General features: G+C 39.0%; 1 protein-coding gene across 1 annotated transcript in view; it reads left to right on the plus strand.

Annotated features, from left to right (window-relative positions):
* Positions 1-27,514, plus strand: part of PAFAH1B1 (platelet activating factor acetylhydrolase 1b regulatory subunit 1) — an 82,996-nt gene extending 55,482 nt beyond the window's left edge. Inside the window, 10 exon segments of the mRNA XM_044005448.1 lie at positions 10,374-10,458; positions 11,178-11,252; positions 12,155-12,361; positions 15,365-15,533; positions 16,873-16,955; positions 16,957-16,982; positions 17,734-17,962; positions 20,984-21,085; positions 22,558-22,714; positions 23,590-27,514. Of these exon segments, the coding sequence (XP_043861383.1) occupies positions 10,374-10,458; positions 11,178-11,252; positions 12,155-12,361; positions 15,365-15,533; positions 16,873-16,955; positions 16,957-16,982; positions 17,734-17,962; positions 20,984-21,085; positions 22,558-22,714; positions 23,590-23,663 (1,207 nt within the window). The 3' untranslated portion in view covers positions 23,664-27,514.
* Positions 27,515-27,820: the final 306 nt, after the last annotated feature.

Raw genomic sequence — 27,820 nt, forward strand, 5'->3', positions numbered from 1 at the left:
GGATTTACGGGAGAGAAAGGAGAAAAAGAGCCACCTTCTATGAGTCTCAGGCCAAAAAGAGGAAGTTTCTGTACTTGTCAGAGCAGAAGCTACCTGCAGGTCCAGAAGAGAGGTGGTGCCTACACACTGCTCCAAGCTAATTGGCTGGTAGCATTCAAATCCATTGATTCATTGGACTTGAGGGTGGTCCGGTGTTGAGGTAGTAGTCTCTGAGAACACACCCTCTTCACAGTCAGGCAAGTGTGGTTTCAATCAAGTCAACTTCAAGTACATTAATCAGCAAAGTCAGTCAATTCTCAGTCAATCCAGTCAGTCCAAATCAATCCCAGCTGGGGCCTTTGGGCATTGGCAAAGCCCATTCTTTTCTTGGGTCCAGACTGGGAAGGGTTTGAAGTCCCAAACAGAAGAGTCTCTATTTGATCCTAGAGATAATGGGAATTTATCTAAAGGGAGTAGGACAGGTTTTTTTACATTTAGTATGATTATAAATGTCCAAATATTCTCTCACCCAGTAAATCTTTCCTTGGAACAAAGAAAATAGTTTTAAAGCAAAACCAACTGATAATCCCTAATAATATAATTCGTGTATATTCAATACAGCCAGGTTTTAATGCAACAAAATAATCTGCACAGTCACTTAGCCCTTTCTAGCTTTAGCTTCCAACCTCTCTTTTCAGGCTGATTACATATTATTTCCTGTATATACCATACTTTTCAGGTATATTGACCTTCTTGGTGATGTGCACAACATGTCCTGTCCTCTGCATTTTCAGAGGCTGTCCCCTGTGCTGAAGCTGCTCTCCTTCCTTACTGCAGCTTAATCAAAAGCCTCATGAAACACTTGTCTCTCTTCAAACTGAAGTGTTGCCTCTTTCAAGAGGATTTTCTGGTTTCCCCCCAGTTGTCATTGTTGCAATCACCTCCTTGCTATCCCCCAATGATCACTTTGTATTCATTTTGTAAATACCCTATTTCAACTTGTCTGGGAACATGCTATTATTTCCCATTCCTTACCCCCACCCCCAGGTAGAATTTATATTTGAGGTCAGAAGCTATCTTTTGTAGTTGTATCTTCAGCTCTGGCACAATGTCAGGCACATAAGAGTGCTTGATAAATACTTTTTGGCTGGTAATCAGTATTCTACTTACTGAAATTTTTGTTTTCTGTCATTTATATTTTTTTTAGTGAGGCAATTGGGGTTAAGTGACTTGCCCAGGGTCACACAGCTAGTAAGTGTCAAGTGTCTGAGGCCAGATTTGAACTCAGGTCCTCCTGACTCCAGGGCAGGTGCTCTATCCACTATGCCACCTAGCTGCCCCTTGGGCCCCCCTCATTTTACAAATGAGGGAATTGAGGTCCAGGGAGACAATAATTGACTCACTCATGTCAAATACAGGATTTGAACTGATGTCTTTTTATTTTAATTCAGTCTCATTTTTAAGTTCTCAGTTCTTTCCCTCAGGAAACCAAAACTGTTACAAATATGTATGGTCATGCAAAACAGATGTCATGTCCAAGGAAAGAAAAGAACAGACAATATCCTTCAATTTCGAGTCCATCAGTTGTCTTATCTGGTGCTGACTATTCTGAGAAAGATGCAGGAGTACATTACAGGTTGGGGGTTATTGGAAGGTCAGTTCATGGCTTTTCTCAAATGTATGGAGGCTTGCAATGAGGTGGTTTGGGGAAATCTGATAATTCCCTGTGTCTGTCATCTATAATGTGTGAAGGTAGCTTGAACTGAGTCTGGAAAGAAGGTGCGTGCGAGCAGTATTGGGGAGAGCCTTAAATGCCAAACCAAAGAGTTTGTATTTTTGTTCTACATAAGCATTTAGGAGTCCCTGAAGGTTTTTGAGGAGGATGACATTGTCAGACCTATTCCTTAGGAAGTTTATTTTGGCAGTTGTATGAAGAATGGATTGGAAAGTAAGACAAGAAAGCAAGCAGAGAGACCAATTAGGAGATTGTTTACATCTAGGCTAGAGGCGATTAGGACCTGAACTGTTAGAATGGCCATGTGAGGAGCGGAAGGCCCGAGGGTGAGAAATGAACCGAGGATGACTTGGGAGTTTTAGTTTTTCTTTTCTTTTCTTTTCTTTTTTTTTTGACTTGAATTTTAAAACTGGGTTCTTGTAAGGGTTGGGTGAGAGTAGATTTAGAGGATCGAAGAGGAAATTGAAGTAGAAGTGGAAGTCAGGAGCAAGATTATGTCTAGAATTGTAGATTGGTCAGCTGCATGAATATGGGGCCTATGAGATGACTAAGGAAGAGATATAAAGAGAAGGGAACAGAGGTTTGGGGATAGATCCATACTGTGGGAGCAGGGCGTGGCAAATGAGGAAATTAGGATTGGGGTGTTAGAGTGGACCTCAGGCTCACCCTACTCCTTTGTTTTACACAGGAGAAAACTGGAAGAAGTAGCAAGGAGCAAAGCCAAGATTCAAACCTGTGTTCTCTGACACCAGAGTTAGTGAGGTTTCTACTTAACTAGAGAATGAGAGAAAGTGTTTTGGAAATCAGGGTGGCAGAAAGGAGCTCAGATGAATTAATAGCTTGCTGACAAGAGTGGTCAAGGAAGATGGAGAGTATAAAAAGGCTGTTGGAATATAGCAAAAGAAATCATTGGCAACATGATGGAGAGAGCAGGTTTCGTTCGGTAATTTAACGTGATGGAGTTATAAACCAAAATGAAGGAGACGAAGAGTGGGCACGTTCCAGCAATTAGGCAGTGGAAGGGGGAATAAAGTTAGAGAGGATCCTGGCTTGGGGGTATAGTATCTTAAGGCTTTTTAAGAGTTTTAGGGAGGGAGAAGAGTAGATAGGGAGAGATTGAAGATAGGGGTTAGGGCCAATGGAAACAGTTGATGGGTTGAACTCATAAAAGAGTGGTGACATGGGGCAGCTAGGTGGCACAGTGGATAGAGCACTGGCCCTGGAGTCAGGGATACCTGAGTTATGGTCTGGCCTCAGACACTTAATACTAGCTGTGTGACCCTGGGCAAGTCGCTTGGTCCCAATTGCCTCACCCCCAAAAAAAATGTGGTGACAAGTGGGGTTCAGGGCAAAGATCATAGATTTAGAGTAGAAGTGATCCTTCAAAGGCATCTAGTTCAAACCCCTTCATCTTACAGATGAGGAAATTGAGGCTTTGGCTTTGGAAAGGAGAAGAGCCCCCTTTTCTTCAGGGACAGGACTATGGGTAAAGATATTTTGAAGTAATGACATCAGAAAGAAGAGGGGAGATCACAGCAGGTGGATTCGGTTTTTCTTAGAATAGATAAGAGACTTTTTTTTTTTAAAGCAGAACATTTTAATTTAAATAGTTGAAAGCATTTGAAAGGTAACTTTCTTTAATCTTAGACCCTATAATAGGACACATTTATATAAAGCCTAAGTGTTCTTACAAGAGAGAGTGATTTATTTTCTGGATAATCTTTCCTCTGCTAAAATTCTACTGAGAAGAAAGGAAAATGATGAAAAGAGTAGTAGGAAATGGCTAAAATGGCCTTGAGTATTATCATGTAGTTTTTGTTAAATATCCAAAGATAGGTAGAAGAAATTGTCAGTTAAAATAACTTAACATGGAATTCCATGAAACACTAGTGCTATAATTCCAACATAGGGTTCTTTTAACCCTAGGACTGAAGAAATGTCATTCTCCGGGGCAGCTAGATGGCGCAGTGGATAAAGTACCGACCCTGGATTCAGGAGTACCTGAGTTCAAATCCGGCCTCAGGCACTTAACACTTATTAGCTGTGTGACCCTGGGCAAGTCACTTAACCCCAATTGCCTCACCAAAAAAATTTTTAAAAATTAAAAAAAAAAAAAGAAATGTCATTCTCAGGATCTCTGCATTGGCAAAGAAGAAGGCTTTGACATTCGTTTTTTGTTTGGGTTTTTTTGTTTTTGTTTTTGTTTTTTTGCCTTTTGTTAGGGTGCTCATTCTGCTCAGCAGTGCTACTCACTTGTCAGAGCAGTCTAATCAATGATTTGAACAGTTCTATACAGAACATATGGGTTTCACTTTGATTAGCTTGTTTTCTGATCATTAGGGATCATAGAAGCATAATATTTAGACCTGGAAAGGACTTCAGAGATCAGGTCCAACTCTTCTCATTTTACAGATGAGAAAACGAAGGGATTTGCCCGAGGTTATCATACAAGTGGAAGTGCCACGGTCCTGCTCTACTATATCATCTCAGGACAGTAAAATCTCTGAGGTAGCTGGTGTAACGGATAGAATACATAACTTGACCTGAGTTCAAATCCTGTCACAACAAGTTAACTTGTTGACTCCAGGTGGTTTCCTTATTCTACATCTGTAAAATGGAATGGAATGGCCTTAAAGGTCCCTTTTTGGGTATAAATTTATGATTTTATGAAGCATGTATATTTGGCTTCTATAGGAATGGTAGTAAACACCAGTACCTTTATATTGGTTATGGCATTAATAATAATAACAACATAATTAGCAGCTAACTTTTATATAACATTAGTGCCAGACACTGTGCTAAGTGCTTTATAAATACTTCATTTTATCCTCAAATAAACTCTAGGAGGTAGGTGCTACTATTATCCCCATTTTATAGATGAGGTAACTGAGGCAAAAGGCAGTTAAGTGACTTGCCCAGGGTCACACAGCCAGTGTCCAAGGTCAGATTTGAACCCGGGTCTTAACTCCGGGCCCAACACTCTCTCCACTGTGCCATTGAATCTGAGGAAAATCTTTTTAGATGAAAGTGAATGGCTTTTAGTTAGTAGTTGATATTATATTCTATGATTATAAAACTATAGGCTGCTTGGAGATGCAAGAGGTAAGTCAGCCTTGCGTATTTTCCAGGTACTTAATAGGGTTGTAGCACTAAGAGTTCCTTCCATATCCCTAATAACAGGTAAATGTTTTAATGGTTGATATGAACAAGGAAAACTGGCTGGGCTTGATTTTTGTAACAAGAGGGGAATCTCCACCAGCCTTTCCCCTGACCCTGTCAGCATATCCAGTGTCGAGATCTGGTGGTGGTGTAGCCATGTCCAAGTTGAAACTGAGTTTGGTCATGAAAGTGGTTTGTATCGTCATCTCTTGAGAAACTGCAGATGTAGGTGACTTGGGAGAATCTGAGTTAGAGATAGAATGTATTCTAGAATCTAGTCTAATGTATGATAGCTAAAGAAGCCCTTCTAGATCCCTTCTGGATAACAGTTGGTCATCCAGACTACTCAAACATGTCATGTCCTGGGGACCCACAACCACCTCCTGAATAAATATCCCTTAATGGTCAGGAAGCTTCAATAACTTCTGCCTAATACTCCCAGATCGGCCCTCTGGAGTCTAGCAGAACAACTCTAATAACCACCCTTAAAATACTTGAAGATGGCCATTATGTCCCCCTAAGTCTTTCTTTCTTCAGCCTGAGCCTATCCAATTCACAGAGTTGGAAGGGACCTCAGTGGCCATCTAGTCCAACCCATACCTGAAAAGGAATCCCCTCTACATCATACCGGACAAGCCGTATCCAGCCTTTGTTTGAAGACCTCCAATGGGGCGGGGGGGGGGGGGGGACTCACTACCTCTCAAGGCAGCCCATTCCAGGGAGTGGCCTAGGTATGATGCTTTATTGTGAATGGAACTCCCTTTACAATTGTTTAGATATTTGACAGTCGTATATCAGATCACATGTAGGATTGTCCATCCGAGAATCAAGAGCTGTGGGTAATAGTTCTTGGCTCTGTAGTAAAACTTCACTGAGCCGGAGTTTTCTCATTTGTAAATTGAAAATCAAAGGAATTTTAGTATCTTGGCGCTTATAGGAACCTTAGAGATCATCTCATCCATGGTCATCTCTCCTAAGAATTAAATAGAGTTGTAGAGTGGATGTGCAAATGTGGCTACAGAATTGAGTCTGGAGGTATTAGGGAAGCATGAGCTGGATGTTGCCCATTCTCATCTGACTTAGTGTGTGGTTGGGCTTTTGCTGTCGTATGTTCAAATAAACTTTTTTTCCTTATTCTTTCCAGCTTGTTGTTTGGCAATCTGAGATTCAGGAATGGATTTGTCTTATAGGATTCAGATGAAAATGTTTTTGAATTAGAGAAAAAACTGAAACATTTTCTTAAAGTTACAGAAAGAAAACTCTACAAAAATCACACTTCCCTATCTCATTGAACAGGTGTAGAGCTGACCCTGGGTTCTTGAAAAAGATTGTGCTGATGGAGTACAGGTTTTCTCTTAGGCCTTCTCAAAAGTTTCTGGTATGAACCCAGCTAGGTTCAGTTTAGCTAAGTTTAGAGAGGCTTATCACAAGACCAGACATTGGTTCTGAGGCAATTACTTTCTTCAGCCCCCACAATTCATGCAGCCAAGCTGTAAGAAAGATTGTTATCTGCATCCATAGAGATTAAATAACATAGCTTTTGATGTATTGAAGTAGGAAGATAACTCTTAAGGCAACAACCATTTGGTAAGTGCTTTAAAAGGAACAACAGTATTTTTAACGTCAAAGAAATCTGTAATAACCATAAGTTGTGCATGTGTTACAGGTAAAATCTATTATTTCAGGGGTTTAAACTTGCAAACTAGTCATATTTTTCCCAGGACTGGGTTTTTTTTTAGTACTTTTCCCAAAAATGGAAACGGAGGCAGAGAGGCATCTTTAAATATTTCTAAGTACACTTCATATAAAACTAACTTTGAAAATGTGTTGGATTTGGGGTGAGTGCTGTGCCCTCAAATTAATTTTTTTCTTATCTGTCTTTTCTACTTATACTGCTATCACTCTCACCCAAATCCTTATTCTTTAATTTCTAGGTTATTACAATTAATTCATTCCTAACTAGTCCCGCTAGTCATTTCACATATTTTCAGTTTATCTGTTATAACATACCTTTTATAACCACCAGATATATCTTTGAAAATGACAAATTCACCATGAGGACTTAACCATGTCCTTTGAGGAATGGTTAAAGGAATTGCATATGTTTAGCCCTGAAGATTAGAAGGTGAGATGGATTGGCTTTCACTTCGGTCAGTTTTTAAAAGGGCTTTTGGGTAGAGGTGGCTTTGAATGTACAGAGTTGCCTTTGATAGATCTGAGAGTTAGTTCATTCCTGTTTATTTGGAGGTATTTAATCAGAGCCTGGGGTAACTAACCTTCAAGCATATAGCAGAAAGAGCTCTTCATCAATTAGGAGATTGTCTGATGACTTCGAAGGTGCCTCTGATTCTAAACATTATAATTTTGGGATGAACTTGGGATGAATTTGGAATGCTGTTCTAAAATTAAAATGGTCAGGTATGGAAAATAGTTTTTTAAGTACAACTTTGAAAAACATATAGTTCATGAAGAATTGAAGTTCATATAGAATTGAATTACTTCAATTCCTAGCAAAATTCTGGAGCACATTAAAGGACAAGTTGTGCCCCCTAGGAAGGGACATGGAGATCACTGTAAGCCAGAAGTTTATCAGAGAACAAAGTCAGACAAAATTCATTTCCTTTTTTTCAAAGGATTAATAAACTGGTAGATCAGGGAAATGGTGTAGGGACAAATAGGACACCTGTATTTCCAAAAGACATGATTTAGCATCATGATGTATTTGTGGATAACCTAGATGTGTGTTGGATATAGTTATGTGGATCTGAAACTGGTTGAATGATAAGCCCCCCAAAATGGTGATAAGTCATAGCTATGAGGCATGTCTTTGGTATATATAGAACCAGAGTCATTTGGCCTTAATTTTGATCATTGACTTAGATGAAAGGATAGATAGATAGATAGATAGATAGATAGATAGATAGATAGATAGATAGATAGATAGATAGATAGATAGATAGGTAGATAGATAGATAGGTAGGTAGGTAGGTAGGTAGGTAGGTAGGTAGGTAGGTAGGTAGGTAGATAGATAGATAGATAGATAGATAGATAGATAGATAGATAGATAGATAGATAGATAGATAGATAGATAGATAGATAGATAATCAGATTTTTGTGTGAACTTGAAAGTGAGAAGAGTAGTTGTATGCTGAATGACAGAATTGGATCCTAAAAGATCATGACAGGCCAGAACAATGGACTGATTTTAATAAAATAAAATGGAATTGTGACAAGTAAAGTTGGGTTCCAGATATTAACTGTTACATGTAAAAAAAAAAATGGTTGGGACATGGAGGGGCAGTTAGGGCTAAAAAGGAGTTTGTGTAAAATAGATCTGGTGAAATTAGTGACCTGCCTGCTCAATGAGTCAGCAGTGAGATGTAGCAGGCAAAAAAATAAGAGCTGATTCTATTGTAGGCTCCATTTAAAAGAGACTTAGAGTCAGTAACAAGGAAAATTGGGATCACATGTACTCTGTCCTGGTTAGGTAGGCTTTCCCTTTTAGGAAGGATATTGTCATGGTCTTTTTTATTAGCATGTCCAGAGAACTGGAGATAATTAACCCACAGAAGAGAAGACTCAGCTATGGTGAAAAGTGAACTGTCATGTGGAAGGAGAGATTTGATTTGTTTTACTTGGCTATAAAAAGAGAACTACGGGGCGGCTAGGTGGCGCAGTGGATAAAGCACCGGCCCTGGATTCAGGAGTTCCGGCCTCAGACACTTGATACTTACTAGCTGTGTGACCTTGGGCAAGTCACTTAAGCCCCATTGCCTTGCAAAAAAAAAAAAAGAAAGAAAGAAAAGAAAAAAGAGAACTACAGGGGCAGCTAGGTGGCACAGTGGATAAAGCACCGGCCCTGGATTCAGGAGTACCTAAGTTCAAATCTGGCCTCAGACACTTGACACTTACTAGCTGTGTGACCCTGGGCAAGTCACTTAACCCCCATTGCTGCCGCCCCCCCCCCCCAAAAAAAAAAAGAACTACAGGGGCAGCTAGGTGGTGCAGTGGATAGAGCACTGGTCTTATATTCAGGAGGACTTGAGTTCAAATTCGGCCTCAGACACTTAGAGAGAACTAGAAGTAATGGGTGGAAGTGTTACAGAGAGGCCACATGGCCTGGCCACATTTTGCTCCATCACCAAGAAAAAAATCCTTAACGATGGAATTTATTTAAAAAGTAGAATGGATAAGTTCACTATTGGAGGTCTTCAAGCCATGCTTTACTATTAAAGGGTAATTTTAGAAGAGGTTCTTGGACTGGATGACTTCTTAAGGTCCCTTCCAACTCTGAGATTTCTAAACATAAATTTTAGCTTCTAGCACTGAACCACCTGTGTAACCTTGTTTATAAAGAGGTGGGATTAGCCTGGATAACCCAGTGGTGGATAAGATAGCCTAGAATTGGCTTCATGTCAAAGGGGATAGAGTGCTGGACCTGGAGGCAGGAAGACCTGGGTTCTTCATACCTGATCTCAGATACTCCCTAGTAGTATGACTCTGCGCAAGTCACTGTATCTCCATCTGCCTCAGTTCCTTCAATTGTAAAATGGGCACCCTAATAGCACCTATCTCTGGAGTTATTAGGAGGGTCAGATGAGATAATAATGGTAAAGCATGTAGAGCAGTGCCTGGCTCATGGAAGGCTCTCTCTCTCTCTCTTTTTTTTTTAAATAGGGCAGTGAGGGTTGTGACTTGCCCAGGGTCATACAGCTAATAAGTGGCAAGTGTCTGAGGTCAGATTTGAACTCAGATCCTCTTGAATCCAGGGCTGGTGCTCTATCCACTGTGCCACCTGGCTGCCCCTGGAAGGCTCTTAATAAATGCTTCTCATCTTGTGTTTCCCCCTACCCCCAACTTCTAAAATTCTGTCATACGGGCACCACAGTAAACTTAGAGAGGAGGAGGAAGGAAGCCTGTGCCTTTGGGAAAAGGAGGCTGAGCATTCGGGAAAGTTTTATGATTTAAGAAAAGTGGAATTTAAGGTAGACGTGGAAAAATGGATACAATTTTGACAGACAAAGATTGGGGGCAGGGAATTCCAGATAGGGAAAAAACAACGGATGGATGGATAGATAGATGGAAAGCATAGGAACATTTCCTGAAGAACAGTGAATAATTAGTTTGGCTAAGACTTAAGAGTTTTGAGAAAGAATATTGGGAATTAAAAACTGGAAAGGTGGGTGTGGGGCCCATATTGTAGCAGTCCTTGAGTATCAGATTGAGGGAGTATAGAGGAATTCTTGGGGGAATTGGAATGTGAACTTTATTCTAAGTAGCACTGAGAATTTAGAGCCAGAAATTAAACTGCTGGTATATCACAACATAGGCTGAGTCTCTTAGGCACTGTTAGTTTTTTTTCCTTTTACAAACTACTGACTTTTATTCATTTAGTGGTTTGAAAACAAAGAAATTTGTAAGAATTGTTTTTAATGTTCATTAAATGCTTCGAAATAATGATGAGACATTTGGTCATGAAGTATTTTTGTTTTCATTTTAGAAATCGAGCTATAGCAGATTATCTTCGTTCAAATGGCTATGAAGAGGCATATTCGGTTTTTAAAAAAGAAGCTGAATTAGATATGGTATGTTCTTTCCTGACCCTGAATTCAGTCTGTATTACACTGAAAGAAGACTTGCATTTTGGGGACATTCAGAAATGCTGAATGGGCTCACAGACACACTTTTGGTTGAGTTGGCGATTGGCCCAACCACTCTTGTGGAAAGCAGAAGGACCAAAGCTCAGGGAGACAGAAATAAAGGTTGTAGACACACACACCATTCGTAGCAGTGCTTTTTTGTGGTGACAGACTGAAAACAAAGCCAAGGCCCATTGAGAAGGATCAGCCTGTGGTACACTGTGGTATGGGGGTGTGCATGGGCTTCACGTGCTAGGCCTCTGGGACTGGTCCCAAATGCCTGGCAAGTTGGGATGTAGGCACTAGTGCAGCAGAGGGAAGTCATCAGAAACTGCAAGGCTGTATACACAGTGACTGTGCCCAAGATGGGAAGGACCATGATCAGATAGAAAGCCATCTAGTTAGAAGGAGCAGGGCTGGGTGTAGAGAACAAACAGTTCAGGGAAGTGTAACTCCTGCCCGATCTTCGATGGTGGCCTAGGAGTGTGCGGTAGAGCATGCACTGTCAGGCAGGCTGGACCTATCTAAGCTGTGTTTTTTCCTTATTTGAGTCTTTGTGACGGGGAGGCTCACTGGATCTGGGGAAGAAAGACTATATTGGGAATGAAGCAGAAGCCTTTAAAACAAAAGGAAGCTTTTAAAAACCCCTCTCTTTTCCTCTTCAGAATGAAGAGTTAGATAAGAAATATGCTGGCCTTTTGGAAAAAAAATGGACATCAGTTATCAGATTACAAAAGAAGGTAACTTTTCTGAATTTGTAAGAAACAGATCCCGTGATATCATCTTCAGCTGTTAAAAATGTCTCATTTTAACATATTTATGCGTCTTTTCTCTCTTACTTGAAAAGATAACTATCCTTTTCTTTAACTTAGGTATGTGCTTTAATATAATATGCTTATAAATACTATTATGAATGCTTGTACTCTTGAGTATATAAATCAGTTTTTTACTTGAAGTCCTGAAACATTTAGCCAAAATGTATTTGTCAGGCTTTTGTCTTCCTGTGGTACTTTGTCTATGATACAGATTGAATGTAACCTACACTGACCCTGACTGAAGGGGTGAGAACACAGCTGTGGTACAGGCTGAGGTAGAGAAGGACAAGGGGTGGGGGGTGGCTCCCATGGAACAAGGACATTGAAATAAAGAAAGGGAGTATGGAGGAATTATTGGGGGAATTGGAATCAGCGTTGTTCTTGCTTAGAGAGGTCCTGAGACTTCTGCATCTTGGCCAACATGTCAGAGGATGTCATGGTTGAGAAGAAAGAAAACTGAACTTCTGTTTGGATCTGAGATAGGTAATGTGTATCGTGTGGAAAATTAGACTTTTATCATATTGGGGATTTAGTCACAAGACTAGGGGATTTTGGGGGGGGGGTACAGTAAAAGAAGTTTTAGGTTTTTTTTAAAGCTAATGAATTTTTTCAAATAACCCTGGTCATTGATATAAGGGCTAATTTAGTATTGAAAAAATAAAATGCACTTCGAACACAAGAACTATCAACAAATAACCATTCTGAAATGTTTGCCGAGCTGCATGTATCTGCAGCCATTAAATGTTTTTTTCAGATAGTGAATGACTGTTAAATATTCAGCAGAGTTTAAACAAATCTTGAAATAACTCTTCCTGTTCTATTTCAAGGTTATGGAATTAGAATCAAAACTAAATGAAGCAAAGGAAGAATTTACATCAGGTGGACCTCTTGGTCAGAAACGAGACCCAAAAGAATGGATTCCTCGACCTCCAGAAAAGTATGCATTGAGTGGACATAGGAGTCCGGTTACCCGTGTCATTTTCCATCCAGTTTTCAGTGTTATGGTCTCTGCTTCTGAGGATGCTACAATAAAGGTAAGTGAGGTTTTTTTGTTTGTTTTTTAAACTCTCCAGTGTAGTTAGGGCAGGATTTTAGACATTTAGGAAAATGGGAGGACAAAAGAATAGTCTCTCTTAAATTTTTGAAATTGTATGGATAAATGAATCAAGATCTGAAACAAGAAATGTTCTTTTTCTTTGAGCAATGTGTTTTCATGGCAGAGTCTTGTATTGGGAGCCCAACTTCCTCCTTTGTATAGATCCTGGTGTTTGTAGCTTCATGGCACACAAGCACAGTGGCCCTAGGAGGTTCACACAGTCAGCAGCAGGTGGCTCTATAATCCAGCCAGTGGTGTGCAGGCTGGGAGACATTTAACAATTGGCTCTTTCTGTTTAATAAGTCTAAACAGTCAACAAAATAAAAAATCAAGCCCTGATTTGTAGCCTTCTGCTTCTAAATGTACAAATGCTGACCTATAAATTCAGTAATCAGCTCCCAAGAGCTTGTTTGAGCTAATTCCAAGCACACCCCTAAATCTAGTTCTCTTAATTTATACTTCTATTATTTCCTCATTGGGCATTTAGTCACTACTGTGCTGAATCGGTTTCTAGTCCTGGGAGGGGAGAAAGGTGCAGGGGAAGAAAACTAATGAAGCGGCATAGTGAAAGTACTACGAGACTAATTTGTCTCAAAATAGAATGTTATTTACTCTGTGTCAGTTTCCTCATCTGTCAGATGGGTAATGATAATGAAACAACAATACACTTTAATTAAAGGGACCTCAGTAGAAGTCAGGAGACTTGGATATTTAGTTGTTGCATGGGCACTCCCCCAGTTTTGCAAGCCCAAATGAGCTTTCCAAACCCCTGAGCCCTGAATTTCCTCATCTGTAAAATGAGAGGCTAAATGAGATAATGGGCATAAAAGTGCCATGGAAAGTATTTAGAGTCATTTCGAAACATAAAGTATGGTTATTGAAATAGTTAGCAAATCAGTGAATATTTATAAAGTATAGGTTAAGAGATTCCACAGGCTTCCTTTAAATAGCAAGTGAGATTTAAAGGAATTTTATATGCATACCTTTCAGAGAAGGGCTATTGTGGATTTTTCATAGCTTACATTTCACATTTTAATTTTCACCTAAAAATATTCTTGTAAAATATTAAACTGATTCTGTATATCCCATGGTTTGACTTAATAAAATTTTTTTTCTCATTTAGCAGAGAGAGAAGAGAGATGGTAAAAACCAGGGGATCACTTAAATGGAAATGTGGTGAAATGATACATTCATATTAATAAAATTATTCATTTTTTCCAGCCCTCTTTTAGCCTCTTTAGTTTCAGTTTTGGGGCCTGACCAATGATGTCACATAAATGTATCATCAAAAATATATTCTAGAACTAAAGTATTAAATCTAGAAGGGAACCTTGAAGATCAACTTAACAAGCTGATTTCTTATCACACAAGTAATGTGCATAAAAAGCACAATACTTGAAGGCTAAATTCTAATGTAGCAATTTATAAGACTTTGACCACCTTTTATAAAGACTCACCACATTATTAAGTGCTAGGTGTAATAAGACCTTTGCTATCTATCTCATGTTCTTTTTGAGAAATTATTTTAAGAAATGTTTAATGTCTAGTAGATTCTGGATCAGGTAGGCGTGGGTTGATTCATACAGCCTCCAAAGGCTCTTTTACTTCTGACATCCTATGATAATGTTACCTCAGCCTCCTGGGGGATAATGCATAACATTGGGGGGGGGGGTGGAGAATGTGAGCAAATAGTATTTGGTGAAATTCTTTCTTTAGTTGCTATAATATTAACTTCTGTGTTTTAAGTGATGTTTGCTGTGAGAAAACTTTTTTCATCATATTAGTGGAAGAGGGGGAACGAAAAGCCACAGTTTTTGTTGTTCTTTGGGATACTTCTAAAACAACCTATTTTCAAACAATTAGTAATTGTACTTTTAGCTTTACATTATTTACTGTTCAAAATAGAAAAGAATGGCTTATCTGAAAAGTAATACTGTTGAGCATTTAAAAAAATAAAATCATGATAGTTTTTTTTATCTGAAGAATATTGTCCAGAAATTAACTTTTAAAAACTAATGCCTTATAATTTTTTAAGGAGTATGCTATTAAATCAATCCCTGAAAAAGGCACACTGAAATTTAGAGGCTGGTTATATTATAGGATCATGGCATATTTCTTTTCAATCTTTAAAATGTTAATTTGTACTTAGTGCTAAAGATATCCTTATGTTGATCAGTTCTATAAAGAACTGAACATCTGAATCATGTTTTCCTTTGTTTTCAAGAATGAGAAAACCTGTTATTGTCTTAGTGATTTTGTGATGATAAAGCTCTAATCTAATTGAAGAGGTGAACATTGAATGGTTGTTAAGTATTAATTGACAGTTAGCAATGGATGAATGTTTTGCACATAAGTGACTGGACTTTGTGAATATCCGAACTGGAGCATTGTCTTTGCCAGAAACAATTTGACGGTTTTGTTAAATATGTATTTTTTTTAAAAAAAAATACTTATTTCAGTTGTTCAGTTTCCTAGGATAAAGCACTGGCCCTGGATTCAGGAGGACTGAGTTCAAATCCGGCCTCTAGACACTTGACACTTACTAGCTGTGTGGACCCTGGGCAGGTCACTTAACCCTCATTGCCCTGCAAAAACAAAAACAAACAAACAAAAAAAGAATGTGGGAACAGTTTCTTCATTTTGACAGTGATTGGTCAGATAATTCCTGATCTCTAAAATTGGTGCTTACAAAGGGATATTGTCTATAAATATTTTATACATATATTAGTCATTGTAAGTTAACTAATCAAAGGGTAGTTTAGACTTTTGATGCTATAATTTTTTTTTTCCTTTAAGCCATTGCGTTTTCTAGAAGTCATCTGTTGTTTGTCCAATTAATTATTCAGTAAGGTGTCCGACTGGCCTGCTGAGTGCACATGTCAGACTAGAGAGTATGAGGAATGATAGGCTGGTGTTAACCAACTTTCTGTTCATTTGTCAGGTGTGGGATTATGAAACTGGAGATTTTGAACGAACCCTTAAGGGACATACAGACTCTGTACAGGATATTTCCTTTGACCACAGTGGCAAGCTTTTGGCTTCCTGTTCTGCTGATATGACCATTAAACTATGGGATTTCCAGGGGTTTGAGTGCATCAGAACCATGCATGGTAAGGTGTAGAGGAGACAAATTCATCAGTGAGCTGTAAATGGTAGGGGGGGGGGACGACGACACATCAAAATTTTGATCTATAGCAGTGTCGCCCTCAAACACATGCTTTCCTTAATCCTTTTCATAAGTGTGTAGTTTGTACTTTGCTCATGATTGAATTATAATTAGTTGTTGAGACATCCAGTTATAATTGCAAGTATGAAAGCTGACTAAAGTTATCTTTTGAAAATCCAGATTGGCAGCATGGTGGTGGTGAATAGAACAGCTTGTCTATGTGATAAACTAACAGTTATTTAAGAGATGCCTGTAGCTGGCATTTTACAGTATTAGTCTTTTCCATTTTTAAAAAAACCAAAAACATTTTTGACTTAAAATATTTCCATGGGTAACTAAATACCCATGTGAGGTAGTGGTAATAATGGTGATAGAGTTTCTTTCTTTAAAAACCAACAACAAATGGAGAAATAAATTGAAGCCTCAAATGAGTAAGCATAGAGTTAAAGCTGAAAACTGGATTTTCCATCACTGCCTAGTCCTAAATATGCCCTGAGACTTCATTAGAATATCTTCAGGTCTGTGCCATCAGATTTCGTAAAGTTACTTAAAATCCTGTGGAGAAGCTTCCAGTTTAAGGTAATTTTATATGGTAAATTGTTTTGTGGAGTGTGATAAATTGGAATTTTCGTATCAAGTTTGGTTACAGTATGGAGTATTGTGAAAAGTTGACCATTTTGCCTGCTAACTTGCAGGGGAAAGCTGTTCTTCATCTATTGAGTTTTCTTTGAAAAGAAATGAAAATTTTCTGTTTTCGAAGGATATCTGAAGCTTGTCCCACAACCAGGGCAATAGGATAAACTGATCCAGCTACCCTGTGGTCTGTTGAAAGCTATAGAGAAAGTTAATACAATTTCTCATCACCATTAAACTAAAATATATCAAATTCTTTCTTTACATATGTGTGCAGAATTGCACACACAAAAAAACCACCCCTTTCCCTGTCCATCTGGATAGATTTAAGTCTTAAAATTAATTGGTTTTCCAGTTTCTAATATTTACTTGTGACCATTCAGACAATAGAGATTTATAGATACTCAATAAATGTTTCTTGAAAAATTCCTATAAGTCTATTTAAATGTGTCGGGAAAGCGTGCTATTTAGAGGCATCCTCATTTCTTTTGTGGAATAGATTTAGCATTCCAGGCTTATTTAACTTTAGGTCTATATCTCTAATCATGTTATTTGAATTCTCTGGAATTCATGTCCTAATGGAATAATAATGTGGCCTTTGATGTACCACTGGGGGGACATAACTGAAGTTTCCCATTTGTGTGTTTCAGGACATGATCACAATGTCTCTTCAGTAGCCATCATGCCTAATGGAGATCATATAGTATCTGCCTCCAGGGACAAAACTATAATAAATGTGGGAAGTGCAGGACTGGAGTGAGTGACTCTAATGAAAAAGCCAGCCAGTGATAAGGAATGGTATATTCAGTGTGTGGCAGCACAGTACCTGGCACATCGTATGCACTTAGGAAATGCTTGTTACTTAATGTTAGAGATTTCCACTTAACCCAATGTAGTTATGGTGCCTGATAGACTCTGCCTGTAAGTAAGAGTTATTAATCTTTGGAAAAAAACAAACCCACAGTTTTTAAGGTACGTGTGCTGGGGCTGGGGGGTGGAGTTTCCAAAGATTGTCTTGAAAGAAAGAATTGAAGACTCAAGTAATGTGTCCTAACTTGGGTTCTTTGAGGTCTTATCAAGGAGATCCTGTTCACAAAAGGTGCCCCTTGTTTGTCTTTTGTTCAGAATAACTAGGCTTGCGATTACAAGACATTAGCCCCTGATTTTACTCCTGACATAGCATTTGCCTTCTCCCCTCCCAGCCGAGTTAGGATTGGTTTGGTTTGGTTTGGTTTGTTATGCTTGCTTTCCTTGATCTCTTCCCCCTCAGGTATGTTTCAGGTACCCCCTATAGATATATTTTACCTGTTGTCTTCCACATTGTTCCACAAGTGTCCGGTCATTTTAGCTTCCTTCCTTTGTGAACAAATTAACTTCCAGCCTTTCCTCTTGCCCACATTTGTATGTGATCTCCCTGACTTGGAGTTCTACCATAAGCAGCAGCATCAGTAACTGTGTATCATTTAAGATTGTGCTGTGTTCATTACAATATGGCATGGATTTTTTTGTAGCTACTGTGTGAAGACTTTCACAGGACACAGAGAATGGGTACGCATGGTGCGACCAAATCAGGATGGCACCTTAATTGCCAGCTGTTCTAATGACCAGACAGTGCGTGTATGGGTGGTAGCCACAAAGGAATGCAAAGCTGAGCTCCGAGAACATGAGCATGTGGTCGAGTGCATTTCCTGGGCTCCAGAAAGCTCTTATTCTTCTATCTCTGAAGCTACAGGATCTGAGGTACCATTTTGTTTGTGTTACCCTATGATTGGGCCCTGGCTGTTTCCAACGCATTCCAGGACAGTGCTTAAAGAAGGGAGCCTGAATCTTAGGTGTGTAGATGCTGGGGTGGGGTGGGGGGTGGAATTAATGAGTATCTGTGCTGTTGGCACATCTCTGGCTTCAGGTAACCCTGTTGTGACAGGAAGTGTGTAGATGAAGACTGCATCTTGAATGTTGTAGTCAGCATTACATAGAGTGAGATATCTGCACCCTCTTGAGCCTTCATGAAAGGAATCAATCTGTTTAAAAAACAAACTTGTTAAATAGCTTTAAAATTGAAGAAATTTTTATTTGTAAACTTCTGGAGCTATTTGAAGACATCTTTATCCCCAAATACTCCTTTTGTGATTGCATTGATTAGAAGATCAAGGGGGCAGCATGGTGAAGTGGCTAGTGAGTTGGCCTTGGAGTCAGGAAGACTTGGGTTCAGGTCCTGTCTTTAACACTGACTGACTGGGTGACCGTAGCAAATCACTTAACCTTTCAGTGATAGGACATGCAGAAAAGGTTCCAACCTGCCTTAATGGCAGGAGTTTCCTCACCTGAGTTCCTTAACCACTGAAATCACCAGTTATAAGTCCTTGGCACCAATTTATTTATTAGAAATAGAGTGGGTTTCTATATTATTGAGACGTTATTTCAGTAAGCTTTTTGTTTTTTTAGTGAGGCAATAGGGGTTAAGTGACTTGCCCAGGGTCACACAGCTAGTAAGTGTTAAGTGTCTGAGGCTGGATTTGAACTCAGGTACTCTGACTCCAGGGCCAGTGCTCTATCCACTGTGCCATCTAGCTGCCCCTTCAGTAAGCATTTTAAAAGTCATTTGCTTTTAAATTCTTAAATTGCCTCTCTAAAATCTTGAGGGTTAATTGGCACCAGATTCAATTGTAATACCTTTAATGTGTTCCAGTAAAGAGTCTTCATAATGAATATATACCCTTTACATTTACTGTTACAACATAGGACTGTGGAAGAAACTATCTGAGTACACTTGAATGGAGGCAAAACTGATCAAAGTTAGATCCTCCTCCAAATGTGAAATGATTAATAGACATGAGCCAAGCAGTCTCTCAGCTTTCCTTCCTCTCAACATTTTAGTGAAGCTTTGGCTGAAGACTTAAATGTGAACAATACTTACCTACTTTGTGAATGAAGATTCAGCTGGAAGGGATGGCATTGGGATATAGAATTAGACTCTAAAATGATTGTGACAGATTGGAATTCAAGGTTAAAGGTAGCAAGACAGTGGAATAGGATAAAGATAGTCTTGTCCACAGGCTTACACAGTCAGTTGCCCATGTAGAGAATGGGGGACCAGTGGCTAGCCTACAGTTAATATCATAAAGAAGAGGGGCAACTAGGTGGCGCAGTGGATAGAATACCGGCCCTGGAGTCAGGAGGACCTGAGTTCAAATCTGGCCTCAGACACTTAACCCTTACTAGCTGTGTGACCCTGGGCAAGTCACTTAACCCCAGTTGCCTCACTAAAAATATATATATATATATATATATATATCATAAAGAAGAGATTTTAGCTGAAAGCAGGTGTGATGTGACTGCTGGGCCCTTCCCCCAACCCCCCCTCCCCAATACTCCAGCAATAGAAGTGTAGTTTTCATAATTAGGTAATTGTCTAAGACTCTTTAAGTTGCAGCGTAGATGCTGATCTAATGTGGCGGAAAGAATCTCTTCACGGGTAGTCCCCTACCCCAGTGATATCCCAGGATCCAGTCATCCTCCCACCCCCAAAAAGTTTTTTCCCAGAAACAAAGTAATCGTCTCACTGTAGTGTCTGTATTAGTGAATTTTGGCTCACTCAGTTTCATAGAGTTTTGACAAACCTAGGTAGAAGAATGGATAGAAATGACAGGTATTTTTGGGGGGAAACTCACTATAAGAGCTTTCTAACATTAACAACAGGAATGAACTACTGTTGTCTGTAGTGATGAGTTCTCTGTCTCAGTACATTTGATGTTATGCTGGATGACTGACCTCTAAGGTCACTTTTCTTTTCTTTTTTTATTTTTTGAAGCAATTGGGGTTAAGTGACTTGCCTAGGGTCACACAGCTAAGTGTCAAGTATCTGAGGCCAGATTTGAATTGAGGTCCTCTTCACTTCGGGGCCGGTGCTCTATCCACTGTGCCACCTAGCTGCCCCTTAAGGTCACTTTCAACTATGAATTGATAACTATATTTGAACACTGAAGCAGTATAGAGATGAAAAAGCTGAGTCCTGATCCTTTAGTGTCGTGGTAGTTAGGGAGGGCACTGGGCTTGGAGGTGTCTGGGTTTGAGTCCTGTTTAAGACACCTATTAGCCAGTTGTCACACTTGGACAAGGTCCTGCATCTGCTAGGTGGAAATGGAGGTGAGTGGGACTTAGTGACCTCTCTAAATCTGATGATCCTCTAATCTTACTTGTTAGACAACTGGATCTTTATCAGTTACATTCAAATTTTTACTCACTGAAGGTAGCAAGGTGGTGCTTTGGGCCTGGAGTCAAGAAGGTCTGGCCCGAGACACTTACTGGCTGTGTGACCCTGACCAAGTCATTGAACCTGTTTGCCTCAGTTTCCTCATCTGTAAAATGAGGATAATAACAGCACCTCCCTCCCAAGAGAGGTTGTGAGGATCAAAGGAGACAATATTTGGAAAGCATTTAGCATTGTTCCTGGCACATAGAAATGCTGGCTAATAATGAGAATGATTCTTCAAGAAGCTCTTGGTCTTATATGAGAGATTGTATTGTATTGGGCTAAAATTCCAACTAATTCTTCTGCTTCAATTCTCATTTACTTTCAGAAATGTCAGTCACCTGGTTTGTTCAGCTATGTTTGAATGTGTGGTTAAAACCAAATTTCTGCTTCACTGAATTAGAAATATAGGTCATTGCTAAATGGAAAGCCTTTAAAAAGCCTTCACGTGATTTTTTTTCTTTCTTTCTTTCTTGCATGGGAAATCTAATTTTGAAATGTCTCTGAAGACTAAGAAAAGTAGCAAACCTGGGCCTATCTTGCTGTCTGGATCCAGAGACAAGACCATTAAGATGTGGGACGTTATCACTGGCATGTGCCTTATGACCCTTGTAAGTTCTTTTGTCTTTGTTCATTTTCTTAACTGTTGCTACATAATGGCTTTGGGGCTAGAGCTGCTTGTACATTCAGTCTGAGGCAGCTTTCTTCAGCTTCCTTCCTTTCCCCATCCCCCACACAGTCTAGTAATAGCCGAAGTGTTGGGCTTTTCCTTTACATTTGGCTGTTACTCTATTAGGAATCTTGTCTGTGCAAATGGCTGTAATGGTTGTTTCAAGAAGATCTGCAAAATGATCTCATTCAATAGGAAACAAGAATAATTGTTCTAAGATTCTGTAGCACAGTGATGCCTGTGTTGTCAGTTTAGGGATTCCAGGTCACTTGATCACTGTTTGTGTAGCCCTTCTTGTGGAAGAGAAACTTATTAGTGAAACTGAGTTTGCCATTGTTGTTTTAAGTCCGTGGTCTGCTGATTTTTTTCTAGTCTTGTAGAAAGTTTCATTTTGATACTTTACTTTGTCACATTCAATTACTTAATTATGGGACACCAAGCACCCAAGATTTATTTCAGCATTCTGAAGTTAATCCCATTTTGGATGTACTGGGGAATTTCATTTTAATGCAGAAATATCTATGTTTCATTATGGAAAGGAGATATGAATGGTCCTCTTACTATCTCTGCATGGATAAAGGAATAAATACTAAATGAATTTTTGAGCAAGTTAATCTAGAACACTGGTAACCATGTCTGGGTGGGGAGTAGTCATTTTAATAAGATCACATATCCAGACACTTGACACATACTAGCTGTGTGACCCTGGGCAAGTCACTTAACCCTCATTGCCCCAAGCCAAAAAAAAAAAAAAAGATCACATATCTGCATGTGTCTTCTGAATATTCATGTGAAAGTATTGTCACATAATTGGGAAGTGGCTCTCTCTTGAGCCTGTCACTGTTTCACTGGTGCTAGATTGGTTGTAATTTATGTGGTATGGGGATTTTTCTGCTACTTAGAACAAACATAATATTAGAGCCTAAAAATTTCTAAGCAGGGAATATTATGCTCTCCGTCCTTTTGTCGTAGTACACAAAGCATCTTATCTGTCTGACATTGTACAGAGGATTCTTGCTTCATGTTTCATGTAAGAGTTCACTTAGATGGCTCAAGAGACCCCTTCACAGATTTGATGAATGTGTGACTGAAAGTCTGCATGACTCAGTGGCTGGTGCTGGTTCTGAAGGTCTGCCTGAGAGCAATAAGAATAAACTTACTTGACTAGGATTTCCTTCCTTCTTCTGGTAGATAAGACTCCTGCATTTAGAGTCAGAAATCTGGGTTCAAAAGCAAACCTTGCCACCCTTGTGACCTTGAACAAGTCTGCTGTCTTTTCTGGGCCCGTTTCTTCATCTGTAAAGTCATTGAATTGGACCAGATGATCGCAAAGTCCCTTTCTATGGTCTATCTGAGTTACTGCTCATCTTTCCACAGACACCCAAGTACTTAGATTGCTTTTCTGTTTTTAAGGTGGGCCATGATAATTGGGTACGCGGTGTTCTCTTCCATTCTGGGGGAAAGTTTATTTTGAGTTGTGCTGATGACAAGACCCTACGTGTGTGGGACTATAAGAACAAACGATGCATGAAGACCCTCAACGCGCATGAACACTTTGTTACCTCCTTGGGTATGTACCAGGACATCTTGAGTTTTTGAGCTGTTAGTTTGGGGAGTGCCCTATGCAGCTAAAGTTTTATGTAAATACATGACATGCTTTTGGAAGGAAGAAAAGCCAGCAGACAGGATTTTGTAGACTTTTTTTTTCCTTTCACTGCTGTTTCTCCTTGCTTAATATCTCTCACTCCTGTAGTGCCCACTTAGCCTTATAACCACAACTAAAACGTTAATGCCTGAGTTCTGGAGTTGATCCATTAGGCTCTAGTTTGTGGCTAATTCATTTGGCATTAGTTGAAGATGAAGTTTGAGCTCTTATTTAGCACCCTTGTTTTTCCCTATTTTGGCCAGCTGACAAGAATCTCTAGTTATCTTTAACTTTCATTTGGGGGCAGTAATAGGGCTTTTTTAGTTGTACATTTGTGTATGGGGCAGGATGGTAGGGTGAGGTGTTCTGACTTAAGGAAAACAGTTCAAAAGTCTCTTTTCTCCCTCCTTTTAGAATTCAAGGAGGAAATTCCAACTGGTACATTTGCCTTATACTTTATGATGGTGGTATGCTCTTGGGAGAGAAATTAAATCATTCTTTAAAATAGTTGCTGAGGCTTTTTCTTATTATATTAGGTATGAATTGAGATAGTTGATTCCCAGAGCAAGATGAGCTAGCATGTCTGGCATCATTTTCTAAGAAGAAATGGGTGTTTTTGAACTGCTGTTGTCTGTCCCCATGTCTTTTATTCATTCCCTATGAGGTTTTGGGCACTCCCTCTCCCAGTAATTGATCTGTCTGTTTTGTAGCTCATCGCAATTGTAGTGAACTCAAATTGAGTTTCAAATGAGCCTTTTCTTTCTTTTCTCTTTTTTTTTTGCTGTTGTTCTTTTTTGCAGATTTCCACAAGACGGCACCATACGTGGTTACTGGAAGTGTAGATCAAACAGTAAAAGTGTGGGAGTGCCGTTGATTGATTCACATTTGATGACTCCCCCTCCCTTTCCTGGATGCACTCAGATACCATGGTTACCCCCATTGAGCTCTGTTTAAATAAATATTGTCCTTTCATGTAAATTATTCTGGATGTAGATTGAGCTTATTAAATGTTACACACAAAGTATTCATGCATGGTGAATCCAAATTGTATACTGTAAATTTACATACGTTGTCTAGAAGTACCATAGGGTTAAAAACCTGGGCTGGCATTGGTCACACCAGGCCTAAGAAGGCAGAAGTTGGATGAATTGAACTAGGGCACTAAACTGAAGAGTTGATGGTGTCATTCTATGTCGGGTTATTAATTCCTGTTTTTCTTTCTGCTGTCTGTTGGTGCCTGGGTTGGTGACCTCATTTGGGGAGAAAAAAAAATGGTTGTTGTTAGGGCTCTTTCAGAAATGTGTATCTATGTAACATCACTTAAGTGTGCTTAATAAATCTTCTCTAAGGATGCTAGATAATAAGGCTGCAATTCAAAATCTTCTGAACCTTCTATGTAATTAGCGGGAATGAAACCTTAGAATTTTTGTCATGACACTTTTGCCAAAACAATAGGATACATTTGTTTTGGTAGCCGATCAAGCAAAGGCTAGTGGTATATTTGTATACGAAAATGACTGTAAACCTCAAATAAGAAGAAAAATCTCAGCAGCTAATATGATCAACCATTTATTTTATTTGGTTCTTGAATTTTTGTAAACAGGTTTTAAAAACAACACTGTAACACTTTAAGCTTCTCTTTTCCACACTTAGATGTCTTTCCAGTTGTCCCCTATGTCCTGTTAGAAAACATTAGTGATGTGATTTCCAAGTAGAATTTAATCTTCCATTGAGAATATGTCATAGTACAGTTCACTTTTGATGTTTTCTTAGGGATGTGCAGTGCACACTACATAAGGACAGAGAGCTATTGGAAAGGTTTTTCCCCATTTTGCAGGAAGTGGGAAGATCATGAGGGATCATCTTAACATCTACTTGACACTGTTTCATCTAGGGTCTTAAAAACAAAACAGGGTTTAACAGAGCTTGCATTCAAACACTGTCTTGTCCTCTGCCAGAGATGTATCTATATCTAGAGCATAAAGACATGGCTGTCTGCTGTTCATCTATCACTCTACATACATGTGCCCTCCATGTATTACATCTTGGTTCTTTGAAATACTTAAGCACATAGGTAGAATAAGCTTTGTTTTGTTTGTCCTGGAGTGCCGTACTCTGGAAGAAACAGTTTTGATCCAGAAACTTCTTAAGTAGACTCTGGCTCTAGAAAATCTGTTTTTCCAGTAAAAGAAAAATCCCATCCAGCTGGATAGAGAAGTTGATTATTCCTTATGTGGCCATCTCAGTGTAGAAAATGTTTTAATTGTATATCCTGGAAAGATTACTCTTTTTGACCAATATATTTAAGAGAATTTTAATCTGACTCTTTTTGTTTACAAATTCTGTTACAGGTAGTAATCCCCTGGCTTAGTTAACCAAGGAGGTTTCTTGGTAGTCCACTTGAAAACTTAGAATATAATGAACTAACAGTCTGACATTTTAATTGAGATAAATTTCTTCTGTCTGCATTTCATTCATTTGTGTAATATGTGGCTTTTAAGACTGCCCCGTTAGAAAATATTTAATGCAAAACATTGGGCTGCAGGCCACTGAAAGTGATAAAGGATGAGTTCATTTCCAATAGTCACAGAGAATGGTCCATATAATGACTAGAAGCATTTGAGTCCAGCTTCTTTTCCTTTCTTTTTTCTTTTCTTTTTCCCTGAGAGAAGTCTCTGGGAGGGAAATTGTTGAAAACTAATTAGTGTGTTTTCAGGACAAAAATGAAAATTAGAGCTGATTGCTTAAATTTAGTGGAGAATGACTTTCAGAACAATACTGACTCATACTATTCTGGCTGAAATGTAGGTGGTATGGCTTTCTCCCCCTCAACTGTTCTGACTGGAGTTTTCTACAAAAGCTTTGAGAAAAAATACTTGTTTTGATTTGCTGCTATTTTTCTCTCCTATTTTGAGAATGAGAAATAACACAGAAATGCATCTTGACCTCTGTCTGTACATCTTTAAATGTAAACAAGCGTAGTTCTGTGTTTTAATTCTTTAGAATGTAGCGATGGGAATTAAGGGTAAGCCACAACATGCATGCCATTCACGGATTTGAATGGTAAAGAAGGTACTGATTTCTGAGGAAATAAATAAGCTGTGTCCAGTGGGTTTCTTTCTCTCCCTATAGCATAGCATGACTTTCATGGACAAAGGAAGAAGCAGCAAATTATATACTTGGGAACATGTAACACCCTTGCTATTTAAATCATTTGTGACTGTGTCCCTTCTTCCATTTGAAAGCAGCAAATATGAATCTCAGGGATGGTCCCAAACTGGATCAAAATGTCATAAGCCCTGTTTGAATAATAACGCAGAGGGGGGAAGAAGATCCCATCCACAATCCCAGAGTCAGATGTACAAAGGTTTCTTGCCATGCTCCATTACACCTGTGTTGATTCACTTTCTCACTGTGTTTCCTATGTTTTCTCTGTTAGCTGTCTAATCCTGTGCCTTGCCTGTGATAAGTACAATGATGAGGTTACTGGTTTGGATTGTAAGTAGAGGAATATCTTGAAGGTTTAGAGGTTCACTGCTGCTTTGTCAATTTTCTTACTCAGATTGGCTATTAATTTAAGAAATGTTTTAAAAACCCAGTGGAATTGCATTCTCAGATAGTTTCTTTCTCCTTGTTAAGAGAACAGACATTCCTGTGCCACATTAATGTGAAGTGCTGGAGAAGTCCCACAAGCGCTCTGGAGAGTGCAAAAGAGAAAGAGAGAGCGCGTGCTTTAGACACAGTCTGGAAAATGACGGCTTTTTTTTTTAGCATCTTGCACTTTAGGAGACAAAGACCGTCCTGCTGTTGTGTATGTGTGTGGTGTGACCAATGGTGTGCCCAGGGCACTCATCTAAAAATAACTAGTGGCTAGCGAGTCAAGTCGTGCCGGGCTGCGGAGCACAGTAGTGTTTTTGAAAGCTTTGGCTATAGATGCACCGAGCCCCATCTCCTTTATTGTCAGTACCCTGCTTCTCCTGTCTGCCTCTTTCTGATTTTATGTGAACTGCCTGGTAATATCACTATTTAAATAGTTTTTTAAAACTAAGTTTTTTAAAAACTATTTAAAAAATAAAGGATATTTTGTTCTGTTGACAGTGGTGGCTTGATAATCCTTAAGTTGAAAAAACAATTTCATTGCTGAATTGAATGAAGGAAAAAGGCACTTAAAATGGCTCCCAATTTTCTGTCCAGCTGTATATAAGTCCAATGTGTGAATTAAAATAGCTGACACAAAGAAGAATCTCCTGGCAGAGAAGCCAATGTGTACAAAATTGTTGGGGAGAAAACCTTTTTTGGGGGGTGGGGGGGTACGTGGATTTACAAGTCACGACTGGATTGAACTGGCCTTTTTATCTTTTCACTGTATCATGTAAGTAGCTGCTTTCTTGTCCTGCCTATCCTTCAGACACCCAAGCGCATTCTGAAGATAAGTTAGAAAAAAAATCTTCAAGCTAATAGAAGTTGATCCTGACACTGACATGAAGGCAAGCATTGATTTCCTAAGAACGATGGCGAGGTTATAATTGGAGAAAACAGTTCCCCAGACTGAAGATATTGACACCATTTTTAAAAAATCAGTAAAGGAATGTATATAATATTGCTCTGTGTTTTACAGTAAGATTTGTTGCGCTCAGACTGTGTAAAACAAAATTTATTCATGTTTTCTGCATATTAAAAATCTTATTGTACCAATTGGTAAACTATTAAATGCATATAAAACTAGATGTGCTTTTTTTGTCTCCTTGGACAGCGAATTAAAAGGTTTTTTAAAAAAAAAAATCCTCATTTTTGGAATTTCCCACAGCAACCCATCAAACTGATCTTTGCTCAGGACACTGTAGGAAGTGGTAGATGTGTTGAGCATCCTTAGAGTACTGTTTTTCCCTTTTGGAAGTGTAAGTAGAGCTTCAAGACTTTCTCCAGTTGTTCTGAGGTCACTGTGGCCCTTTGTTCATGATCTTTTGTTTTTGTTGTTTCTATCTACATAGCCACCTGTCATTTTCAAGCACCCCTTTTCGTACATTCCTA

This window comes from Dromiciops gliroides, chromosome 4, assembly GCF_019393635.1.
Source record: "Dromiciops gliroides isolate mDroGli1 chromosome 4, mDroGli1.pri, whole genome shotgun sequence".
Classification (NCBI taxonomy): Eukaryota; Metazoa; Chordata; class Mammalia; order Microbiotheria; family Microbiotheriidae; genus Dromiciops; species Dromiciops gliroides.